This window comes from Heloderma suspectum, chromosome 8 (genome assembly GCF_057233095.1).
Source record: "Heloderma suspectum isolate Gila_16-S chromosome 8, 16-S_ref, whole genome shotgun sequence".
Classification (NCBI taxonomy): Eukaryota; Metazoa; Chordata; class Lepidosauria; order Squamata; family Helodermatidae; genus Heloderma; species Heloderma suspectum.
Genome location: NC_139465.1, coordinates 44146373 through 44158382, shown reverse-complemented (window position 1 = coordinate 44158382; position 12010 = coordinate 44146373). Strand labels below are relative to the sequence as shown.

At 52.5% G+C, this 12010-nt stretch overlaps 1 protein-coding gene across 1 annotated transcript; it reads left to right on the top strand.

Moving 5' to 3' along the window:
• Positions 1-537: 537 nt before the first annotated feature.
• CEBPA (CCAAT enhancer binding protein alpha) lies at positions 538-3283 on the top strand. Its single transcript, XM_084812214.1, has one exon. The coding sequence runs from the start codon at positions 737-739 to the stop codon at positions 1682-1684; it is 948 nt and encodes a 315-aa protein (XP_084668340.1). The 5' UTR covers positions 538-736; the 3' UTR covers positions 1685-3283.
• Positions 3284-12010: the final 8727 nt, after the last annotated feature.

Here is a 12010-nt window from a genome sequence, read left to right as displayed (position 1 = left end):
CCTTAGAAAAGAAAAAAGGTGCTGAAGGGAAGGGGGCAGTTAGTTCCACAGGTCCCCTTATCTCCCAGTGACCTGGAAGTGGAATTTGGTACTGCCACACGACTTACCTCTGTAAGCGGCCCTGGCAGCCTTTTTGGTTAAAGGGCGAGGGAGAAATGCTGTCAACGTATCGCTGCCGAAATAACGAAGCCAATTTCGGGCGGGGGCGGGGCGCAGCTGGCAACTCACACCCATCCAACCAGGGAGCGGCCGTGTGGGATCCCCGATCCCAACCCGAAGTGCGGGGGGGGGAGACGTTTCCCCGGGGTGCTCCGAGGCAGGCAGGCAGGCGCGCCCCCCCCCCCCGCCGTGGCTGCAGGGCGCTGGCGCGGGGCCCGTCCAGGCAGGATGCCCGGAGGGGGCGGCGGCGGGCGGGGCGGCACCGTCGGGCGCCGACCTCGGCCACCGGGAGGCGAGGCGGGTCAAAGTTCCCAGGCGGTCCCGGCAGGAGGTTGGACGCTAGAGGGCGATGCCCGCCCTGCAGGGAAGGGGCTGGTATAAAAGGCAGGCCGAGGGCTGCGGCGGGCGGCAGGCAGGCAGGCAGCCCGGGCGCAAGCGAGCCGCAGCGCGTCGCGGAGCGGGCACAGGAGCGGCGCGGCGGGCGGGCGGGCGAGCGAGCGAGCGGCGAGCCGGGCGCAGCCTCGGCCTGGATCCCGCCAGCCCCCCACCATGCGCGGCGGCCCGCTTTAGCTACTCCATGGAGCTGGGCAACTTCTACGAGGCGGACTCGCGCGCCCCGACGAGCGGCGCCCTCCACGCGCAGCGCCCCCCGCAGCGGCCGCCCGCGCCCTCCTCGGCGCACCCGCACCTGCCCGCCGGCCACCCGCAGCAGGCGGCCGCCTACGGCTACCTGGCGGCGTCGGAGCTGCCGGACATCTGCGAGCACGAGAACTCCATCGACCTGAGCGCCTACATCGACCCGGGCGCCTTCAACGACGAGTTCCTGGCCGACCTCTTCCAGCACAGCAAGCAGCAGCAGGAGCGCGCCGCCAAGGCCGGCCTGGAGTGCGGCGCCGGGGCCGGCATGCCGGGCGCCGGGTTCCCGCCGGGCGGCGGCGCGCTCTACGGCTACGCGGACAAGCCGGAGGCCGGCGCGGCCTACGAGCGCCTGGGCCCGGGGCCCCCGCCGCTGCCGGGCCTGCGCCCGCTGCTCATCAAGCAGGAGCCGCACGAGGACGAGGAGGCGGCGGCGCTGGCCGCCCTCTACCCGCCGCCGCCCGCCGCCGCCCACTGCAGCCACCTCCAGTACCAGGCGGCGCACTGCGCCCAGACCGCGGTGCACCTGCAGCCCGGCGGGCAGCCCACGCCGCCGCCCACGCCGGCCCCCAGCCCGCACCGGCCCCCGCACCTCCGGCTGCACGCCGCCGCGCCGCCGCCGCCGGGCAAGGCCAAGAAGTCGCTGGACAAGAACAGCAGCGAGTACCGCGTGCGCCGCGAGCGCAACAACATCGCCGTGCGCAAGAGCCGCGACAAGGCCAAGCAGCGCAACGCCGAGACGCAGCAGAAGGTCATGGAGCTGAGCAGCGACAACGAGCGGCTCCGCAAGCGCGTCGAGCAGCTCAGCCGCGAGCTCGACACCCTCCGCGGCATCTTCCGCCAGCTGCCCGAGAGCTCGCTGGTCAAGGCCATGGGCAGCTGCGCCTGAGCGCCCGACGCACCCGGGCCGCCGCCGCCGCCGCGCGCCCTCCCGGAGAGGTGCCGGCGCAGCCCTCGGTCGCGCCTTCCCGCGGGCGGGCGCTTCTCCCGGGGCGGCTGGGCTGCGGGCTTGGCCGGTGCCTCGCGGGACGGGGGAAAGGCAGCCGTCGGCTCCCGCTGGAAAACTGATTGCGGGGCTGGAGCCCGCCGCCCGCAGGCTCCGCGCCGAAAACGCCCCTGCTGTGCTTCAGGGGGAGGCAGCCCCTCGCCGGGCCGGCTGGGCCCCGGTTCACGTGAGACCCCCGCCCCCTGCCGTAACCCGGAGCTGTTGCCTGGTGGGGCTCCGGATGCTGCACCCCCGAAGTTGTGGGCCCCTCTTCCCCCCGCTCCCTCAGGGACTCCCGAGGGCTGACGGCCCCTGGGCTGCCTGGCACAGACTCGGAGGACTTGCGAATCCACCTGCCCCGCTGGACCGGAGAGGGGTTGTGGCGAAATGGGCCGAGGGAGTGGAATGGGGGGCCGATGTGCTTTGGGGTCGGGGAGGCACTGGGAGGCGAGGAGGGAAGAGTGCAATGGAGGGGGGATTCTGCTGCTGCTTTTTGAAGAGACATCTTCCCCCCCCCCCCCACAAGGCTGGCAGGCAGGCAGGCAGACGGGCAAGAGTGAGAGAGAGATGCACACCATTTTTCTGCGTGGTCAAGCTGTTCATCCCCCTTGGACAGAAATTCAGGACTAAAGGGAAACTGAGTGCCCCCAAGGGGAACTTTGTAGCAGGCTGAGCCCCCCCTTCTGCTTTTAAGGAGGAGCAGCATTTTGTCCCTACGTTAGCAATGGCAAAGCCCCAAACTGGACTCAAAATACCTCTGGATGTGGGTATTGACTTCTGCTACCCTCTCGAGTTCTCTGCTTGGTTACTTCAGCCTTGTTCCTCCTCCTCCTCTCCCTCCAGTCTGTGCCTTCTGTACTGTGAAAGCTGAGAGGTCCCCTCAGCCTCTGCTCGGTGTCTTTTTATTATTATTATTGTTATTATTATTATTTTGTATTTTATTGCTCAGACCCTTGCCATCTCACCAGCGGTGTCAACGGGACCCTGTCCTGCCACGCTTTTCCTTTTACTGCTGGTTTCCTTGACCTGGAGGCTTACTTGGAGTTGCCATAGTAATTCCAGTTAATGTAACTTGCATAGGATGACCACTTGAAGGGCAGGTACAGATTGGTCTCACACGCTCCTGCACCTGTACGCATACACGCACGCAGGTCTCTGGGATACACGCTCTGTACAGTGACCATTCTTTGGAGAATGCAGGAAGCTGTTCTGTCTTGCTCTTCAGCACGCACGCACACACACACACACACACACACCCATACCAGTAAGCAGTTTTAACTAGCTGGTGCTTCTCCTATAGCACTGAGTTTTTACCAAAGTGCCAATTCTGAATGCTCATAGTGCCAGATAGGGGAAAAAATGTTTTTCTTAAATATGGATGCCTGGGAAGTGTGTGTTTTTATATATAAATATATGGTGTATTTTTGAAACTAAACAAAGATACCACAGGACTAAAGGTCCTGGTTTAAAATGCATAAATAAAATACAACTATTCTGCCATAATGCTTTCTTTTTGTCTGGCGTCCATTCTTTTGGAACTTATTCATGTGAAAAAGGGATTTGCCAGGAATCTCTCTTAACTGACCAACTAGAACACATAATACTGGATTATTTTAGCTCTGTGCTAACAGTGATAGCAGAAGCTGCAATCCCATGTACACTGAACTGAAAGTAAAGCTGTTTCTAGGCAGAGGGTTCCTAGCACTAACACTCAAAAGGTATCATTCAGCTATTCTGTCCTTCCTATTCTGTCCTTCCTTAGTGGAATGTTTCTGGTGAAAAGATGGAAGAAGCAAAGGAAAACACAGGAGGGCTACAACTTGAAGGCAATGTCATCCAGACCCCCTGTAAAATTCTATGAATGAGGCAGTGCGATTACACAGCGAAAGCCTTGTACGGAAGCACCTTAAGTCCCCGTGTGGCTTGGATCATGTTAAGCCTGCAATCCTATGTGCAGTGTCCTGGGAGTAAGACCCATTGAACACAGTGGGACATACTTCTGAGAAGATATGCATAGGATCACACTGTTACTGGGAGTATGTTTTACCAAAGCTCTGAACATCGTTTGACTTGCTTCTGAGAAATTGTGCCTAGGACTGGGCTGTAAGTGCTTTTCTGGAAGGAAGGGAGTGATTTAAGTGAGTGCCTGTTCTATAGGGCCCAGCTCTGATTAAAAGGTGCGCTTTTAATGAGATTTTAATTTGTACCTAATGAACTAATTAACGTTTCAGGCCTAAGAGGGAAGGAAATGGATTATCTAGCAATATGATTTGTAGAAGGTAACATTAGCCTTGTGAACGGCAAACTTTCACTCTCTTTAAATTCATTATTCATATGGTGTACTAAATTATACATAAAGCTATAATTCTTTGTCCCCTCCCCATTTTTGGCTGCGACCCTTGCAAGGCCCGGTGCTTTGACCTAAATAGTCTAATCCAGCCTTCCCCAACCTGGTGTCCTCCGGATGTGCTGGACTGCAACTTCCATCATTCCCAGCTGCTGACTGGGGGATGCTGGGAGTTGCAGTCCAACATGTGGAGGGCATCAAGTTGGGGAAGGCTGGTGTAAATAAACTTGAAGCTGAACCATCTTCCCCTCCCCTGCCATTCTCTACTTACGCTGCATCAGCCAGGCTCATAAGGTCTGCATGTTCCAAACATGTTCCTGTTTAGGGCCAGGATGATCCCAAAAGATTCTCCCTCTATTCCTAGGCATGTTTGCTCAGAACTTTAACATACTTCCATTTTGTCCATGCACGTATATGTAGATTTGCAACCTTAATCTGTGACCTGACTCTTTATCAAAATGACAAGACCACATGGGCATGTTCTAGGAATAAGAGCAGATCTGTGCATAGCTACTTGCTTGGTCGCCTGTGGCAAGAATGGCCTCCAGGTGACCAAATAAGGAAGTCTGACAAAGGTGGCTTCTAGGCTATGAACAATTAGCAGAGCTGTGTGTGGACCAGAAAGACTTTGTGCTTATAACGTTTATTGAGTCTGGGGCCAAAACAGCCGAGACGCAGAAGATCTGCGGCCAGATATCCAGATCATTTTCGTCTTTATCTGCAAGCAGCTGCAGAGAGGTTTGGATCTGACTGGAGTGGGAGGTGACTCCTTGTGTCATTTGCCTGATCTAAATCCCCCCTCCCTGCTGCTCAAAGTTGCAATTAGATCTATGGCAGAAAACTAACTTGTCTCCTCAGTGCGGAGCTAATAGCAGCTTGGGAAATTGTTGCAGAGAGCAAGGATTAAAACCTGTCCCCAGGGCTGCTGCTCCAATCCTATTCAGAGCCCAATGCAACGTTTAGGTAAAAATGAAACAGTTGGGAAACCTGATAACACTGTTTCTTTTGGTCCTCCTTTGCAAGGCTGGCGTTAGAGGACAAGAATTCCGTGCAGAAAATAAGGGCAGTACTGTAAGAGAATCAGTTGTTCTGTTTGCTGTTCTTTCCTGGTCCGGCGACTACTTGAGTAATAGCAACTCAGCTGGCTATTTCCATTTCCCGCATAATTCGGCTGTCTTCCTGACACTGGTTTTTAAGCAAAGGAATTGTGTAATGACCAGAGAGATCAGCTCCTTTTCCTTACATTTCTCTACTTATATTCTCTGCCTTCTTCCCCTAGCAGGGACTAGTGTGTTGATACTAGCTGGAAGACCAAATATCTGTGCTTCACTCCCCCACTGCAGAGAGAGAGAGAGAGAGCTGTGCATGTTAAATTCCACATAAATCCACCATGGAAAGTTTTCTGGCAATAAAGGACAAATCCTGAAGAAGAAGGTACCTTGAAAAATCAAGCCACCATATTAGAAAGGCCTATGCTTGTCAATGGGAGGGGGTAAGGTTGCACTGGGGCTCCCAAAGGCAGCATGTGCAATAACTGACAAGTGTGAATAATTCCCTGAAGCATCTCTATGTCCAGAAATGGTCCTATCCCTGCTTGACTAGGCAAAGGGAGGATTGTGGGTGGGGGGTGGGGATGGGGATGGGGATAGGGACTGGATTATCCTATGGTTGAAAAGAAGATTCCTGCCTACTGTGTTGGGAGCTGTTTGCAACAATCCTATGTATTGATAGCGAGCTCATTCTAAGAACATAAGAACACAAGAAGAGCCCTGCTGGATCAGAGCAAGGGTCCATCTAGTCCAGCATTCTGTTCACACGGTGGCCAACCAGCTGTCGACAGGAAACTCACAAGCAGGACACGAGTGCAAGAGCACCCTCCCACACCTTGGATAGCTCCTTTAGAGTTCTGACTGGGACCCCGAGCAGATACACCACCCCACTGACATGGGAGCCACCAGCCTTTACTGCTCGTGAGGACTGAGTAGGCACGTGTCTATTTGGGTTGCGGGAGCAAGATGGAATAGAGTGTTGTGAAAAAGGGCATAGCCGGCTGATTGGATCCCTGAACTGGAGCAGGTCCTGCTTGCACAGCATGCCTCAATCTAGTAATATGGGCTGTTCCTTAGCTATCAAGTATGCTGATTAAAAAAAGTGATGGAGAGCTACAGAGTTGGGGAAGGTAGCAGATGTTTGTGGCTGCTGGAACGGTCCTGGCTTCCATGGGAAGGGAAAGGAAAAAGAAAATGGTTTGTTCCATAAGAAGCATGGAGAGGGAAAGGCATGGGTGCCCTGCTAGCGATCCATGGCAGGAAGCTGCTCTTGAAAGAGGGAGAGATGGTCTCCCCTGCCATTCCCAAATGGTGTTTGGTGTTTTCTAGAGGAAGAACTGAAGACAGAAAGGGCAATATCACCAGATGTTGCTTGTGCTTTCAGTGTTTTCCAGCACTGGAAAAACCAAGGGCATGATCCATCTAGAGTGAAGCGCTTAAAAATGCCACTTTTTGAAATTATTTCCATAAAACCAAACAGTAGAAGAATGTATGATATTTTCAAAAAAATAAATGCATAAGGTTGAACACCATCCTGCAGCATTATCATTCTACTGCATTATAAATAAAATCATTTTACCCACTAATCTGCTCGGGTGTGACTCATATTTCCTCAATGTCTTATGAATATGTCCTTTTGGTTAAGAAGACCATGTCCCAAATACTTTTATAGCAATCAATTAACAGCAGAGGTATTGGAGATTTCCAACAGGAAGCAATTAAAAATGTGACCAACTGTAGATGATCACCTAATAATATTATCCCAAGAGAATTATTTTTGGATGGGATGGGATTCTGTAACCTGTCATTTCCTACTTCCTGAATTTTGGTTCTAGAAAGCTTTAATAAAATTACAAGGCCAAAATATATACCAAAAGATGAGTGTGCTATTTGAGAGTTACGTATTTTAAAGCTCAAATCATTTGAATGAAAGTGTTAAATTAATGGGACTTTCAAAAGTGCTTAAGCATGTGCCATATTTTAATTGGCTTCTTTGCTTCCATAAAGACATTTCTTTCTGTGTCTGTGATTATTTCTTTCTTTCTCCTCTTCCATTTTATTAAGTACAAGTGGCTTAATTTTGAAAGTAAATGCTCCATCTCTGGAACATGTGAAATAATAGTGGGGAAAGTGCCTCATAGCATGTGAGGAGTAGCTGTCCATGATGCTAAGTAACCACATCCCAACCCACAGACATCTGGGATTAGAACAGAGGGGCTCGGGCTCCAAAGGCCAAATGCATGACTTCCAGGCAGAAGTTCCACTATTTCACACGTCAGTAATTAAAAACAGGTGATAATGGCAGGCTTTCCTTGCAAGCCTCATCAAAGTGAATTGGCAACTGGCCATAATTTGAACTCTGCAGGATCTGACCAAAGGTGCATTCAGCATTCAACGGCAGCTGGGGAAGTGTCTCCAGAAAACTCACAAGCAGAGTTTGAAGGGCTTTTCCTTGTTCTTTGTACTGTATCCTGGCACTTACAGATATACTGCCTTTGAAGACAGAGATTCCATGTAGCTATTTATATATGTATGCCACCTTGAGTTCCTTGGAGGAAAAAAGGCAGGATATAAATGTAATAAATAAATAAATAAATAAATAAAATATTGTGCTGTGCTGTGCTGTGCTGCGGCGATGAAGCCTCTGGTGCTGGTTGCTTGAGCCATGTGATGGAATGTCCAGAAACATTGTCACTGATCAGCAACAGAATGTTCACACCAGCACACTTCTGTGAGCAGGGACAGTTGTCCATTTGGCTGGGAGTAAAACATCATGCAGGACTTTCAGAAGTATGAGCAGGGATAAGAACATGAATGCTGACTGGCAGGAGGGTAGAACACCTGAGAGGCTGTTAATCCAGAGGCATGGCAACTGAACCGAGCGGGGGGGGGGGATGTAAGCAGGGGACTGAGATAACAGCAATCCAGAGGAGGACTGCTAGGTGTCCTGCTTTACAGAGGACATCTGTTTTGGAGAAGTGGTAGAGGACAGTCCTCTATTTGCAGGTGTCCTCTATTTGAAGAGCTGTCCAGTCCAAGTCTGGTTTAAGGTCAAAGAACCCAAAGGAGGGAGAGTGGGCCAGGGCCTTGGAGTTGTGCATCGGCAGTTGACACCTGGGCAGCAGACTGAGCAGGCAGGTACACAGGTCACCTGGTCGGTCTTCCCCACTATGGTGAGATGTCTTCTATTTCTATTTAAATGGCACCTATCAATATAAATGTGCAAATGCAAATGTTATGCAAAGTGGTGTCCTCTTTTTTGGTGCTGCACAAGTGGCCATCCTAACCCAGAGGGGGCAACTGGGCAAAGACCTGCAAAATGGTTGGGGGCAAGGACCCATAGATCTACCAGGTAAAAACCCTGCAGGGGATCCTGTGCCTTTGAGGGTTGCATAGGAGGGAGGATCAGCTGCCCAGCCAGCCAGCCAGCCAGCCCCCCATAGCTTCACCCATCAGGGCAGCACTGTATCAGCTGGCAGCCTTAAGGGGATGGTGAAGCCCCAGAGGCGGTGGGAAATGAGAGCCCAGAGGCTGCGTTCTCCACCAGGTTCATCATGCTGGTGCGGCTGCAGAGGTTTTCCAGAAGAGGACTTCGCAGCAGAAGACCTGGGAGGCTGAGTGAAGTCACACGTCTGAGGGGGTGTTTCAGGCAGCTTGGCAGTTCATACTGAAGGTGGGGGCCGCCAGCCAGGGCTGGGTGGTGGAGGCAGCAGCAACAATCTGTCTGCTGATCTTTGCTCACTGCTTTCTGGGGGGTGCAACAAACTTCCGTCATTGCATCAACCAGCCTCAAGAGCCTGCAGGGAGAAGGAAGCTGCCTGTGCAGAAAAAAAACCTAGTTCCTGGAGCCCTGCTGGCGAAAACTGCCCAGGAAGTTCTGCAAAACACAAATGCAAAAGCCTCAAGCAGCTCTGGAATGAAATCTAGGGTGCCCAATATATGGACAACTTAGGGCCCAAACAGACGCTACTTTAAATCCGTATCACGCAGCTACATATTCCCCCCATTTCTACTCTAGAGTAGGTCAGGGGGCTTGATCCAGACCTTAAAAGGCCCCCTACCCCATGCTAGGGTCCCAATCTGGACCAGGGTCCCTGTACTTACGCTAGAGTAAAAAATGGCGGGTGGTGGGAAGATGTGGCTGCCTGACATGGATTTAAAGTAATGTCTGTTCTGGACCTCAGGCTGCTGTCCTACCCTGCCTTCGGGGCCAGCATCAAGGGTAGGGGCGGTTGGGCACCTGCGAAGGGCCCACACCCCAGCAGGGCCCCCCAAAAGAGCCCCCTGGAGTGGCTCTGCCTCCTCACCATGGCAAACTGCTTCTTTGCCGGCCTCTCGCAGGCAATGCTCAGGCGATGGAGCTGGTGAGAAGAAGGAGCAGGAGAGGCCACGGCCCCCCTGCCTCGCTGCCTGCCAAGCAAGCAAGGGGCAGGGATGATGGGCAAGAGGAGGAGGAGGCGGCACAGCCGGTGATGGGAAGGTAGACTCGCCGAGGGAGGGGGCCCATGGAGGGTGCCTTGCCCAAGGGCCCTCCGAAACCTGGGGTGGGCACTGCCTGCCTTCCGCTAGGGTTTCTCCCTGAAGTCCTCTTCACCATCCATGGCACAAGGACCGGGTTACTGGAGGCTGGTAGCTGCGATGCCAGTGGGCCAGTGAATCCGCTCCGGGTTTCAGTCAGAGCTCTAAAGGAGCTCTCCAAGGTGCTTCACTGGTTCTAACTGAACCCGGGAGCAGATTCACAGCCCCACTGATGCCGGAGCCCGCAGCTTCCCATGACAACCAGTGTCCCAGGTCTCACTGCTATCTTTGGGGCCCCACATCATGAAGCTGGGCGCCCCTTTATTGTGTTCATTAGCAAAGGGCTCCTCTCCCCTCACACGTGAAGGGCGCGGACGCTGTAGGAGAACCTTCCCCCCACCCCCACCCCACGTAGGGCATTTCTCCTCAAGGGTGCACTGAGACAAAGCTTTCATCACTCAGCCTCACTCACCGAATTTCATCAGGGAATCTGACATCACCTGGCATTTGTGACCTTTTGCCATGACTTCCTCCATCTTTCTTCTGGCAACAACAACAAAAGCGTTACAGAAGGAAAGACGGAATAGCTGCACAAAGCCTTTTGACGGGAAGCACTTGGTAGGGTGGCTGGGTGTCCTACTTTACAAATGATAGTCCTCTGTTTGATGGTATCCTCTGCTGGATGGGCTGCCAGTCCAAGTCCGGTTTCAAGTTAAAGAACCACAAGAAGGGAGAGCAGCAGAACTGCCAGACAGCAGCCTGCACAGGCACACTGCTCACCTGGTCGGCCTTCCTAGGCTGCTGAGATGTCTTGTATTTCTATCTGAACTGTAGTTATTCTTGCTAAATTTGCACCTATCCATATAAATGTGCATATGCAAACGTTATGCAAAGCGGCATCCTTTTTGTCGCCTTTTTTTAGCGGAGCAGTTCCTCCTTTTGGGCAGTGCGTGGGTGGCCATCCTAGCACTAGCAACCCTCCATCTGAAAGGACCCCGACATGGAGGCAAAAAGGGCTCTTCCTGTCCTTTCCCATTGTCAGCTGAGGCTTTCCCTGTCAAATTCCTCCACCCACCCCTCTCCTCAGCTGCAGCCCGCTGGCTCCGGAGGCAAGCCATGGCAATCATAGGCCGGGGGGGGGGGGGCAGATCCAGAGGGGAGAATGTTTCCAAAGCCTCACTTCACCCTTTGGAGGAGGGGGCTAAAGAGCCCTCTGGCTGCATCTCGGCTCCTGACAAAGGGGGGAGGGAGAGTGGCTGAGACAGCACTGTTTGCCCTTCAGCCCTTGTCCAGGCCAAAACATGGCAGCTCCTCAGCATCAGTTCCTGACCAGGGCTATCCCTTTCTCTCTCTCTCTGCCATGCCATGCTCTAAAACTGCTTCTACATTCTTGATATGTTAAAGCAAAAACAAAACAAAACACCCTGCCAACCCTGAGGAAAAAGAAATACTCTGAGCATGTGCAGTTTTGCATTTTAAACTCACTTAAATAATAGCAACATCATGACTGCAGGAATCAAATTCTTCTGCTTCTGCTGCCCTGATGCTAAATACAATCTTTTTTTTTTGCTGGGGAAAGAAGTATTATTTTATTGTAGAAAAGCATAATACAGATCTGAAGTAAGAATAATAAAGTTTGCTTGTTTGTTTGTTTGTTTATTTATTTCATTTCTATACCGCCCAATAGCCGAAGCTCTCTGGGCGGTTCACAAAAATTAAAACCAAACACACAATAAAACAATTTAAAATATATAGAACATTAAAACCACAATATAACAATACAACCACAATAAAACCTAGCAGCAGTGCAGGAGTTTAAAATACAGATTTAAAACAGCAAAGCTAAAAGTTTAGAAAGCTAAAATGCTAAAATGCCTGGGAAAATAAAAAGGTCTTCACCTGGCGCCGAAAGGAGTACAATGTAGGCGCCAGGCGAACCTCACTAGGGAGCTCGTTCCAGAGCCGGGGTGCCACAACAGAAAAAGCCCTCCTCCTAGTAGCCACCCGCCTCACTTCCTTTGGCAGGGGCTCACGGAGAAGGGCCGCTGACGATGATCTTAAGGCAGTTTTATTTGTAACTGCGTATTTGCCTAACAGGCTGCCCCCAAATATAATTTTTTTAAAAATGAGAAGGGATGCTTCAGTGGCCTGGGTCAGACCAGATGTCCATGAGCAGGACACCTGCTCATGCTAGTGCAGCTGCTCAGGTCAGGCCTGTTTTGGTGCCCCATCACCTGGTGCTCTCTGGGAGGACAGTCCCACCCCCACTCCCAGCTGTGGGGCCCTGGATCGTGGCCCCGAGGTATCGCCCCGGCT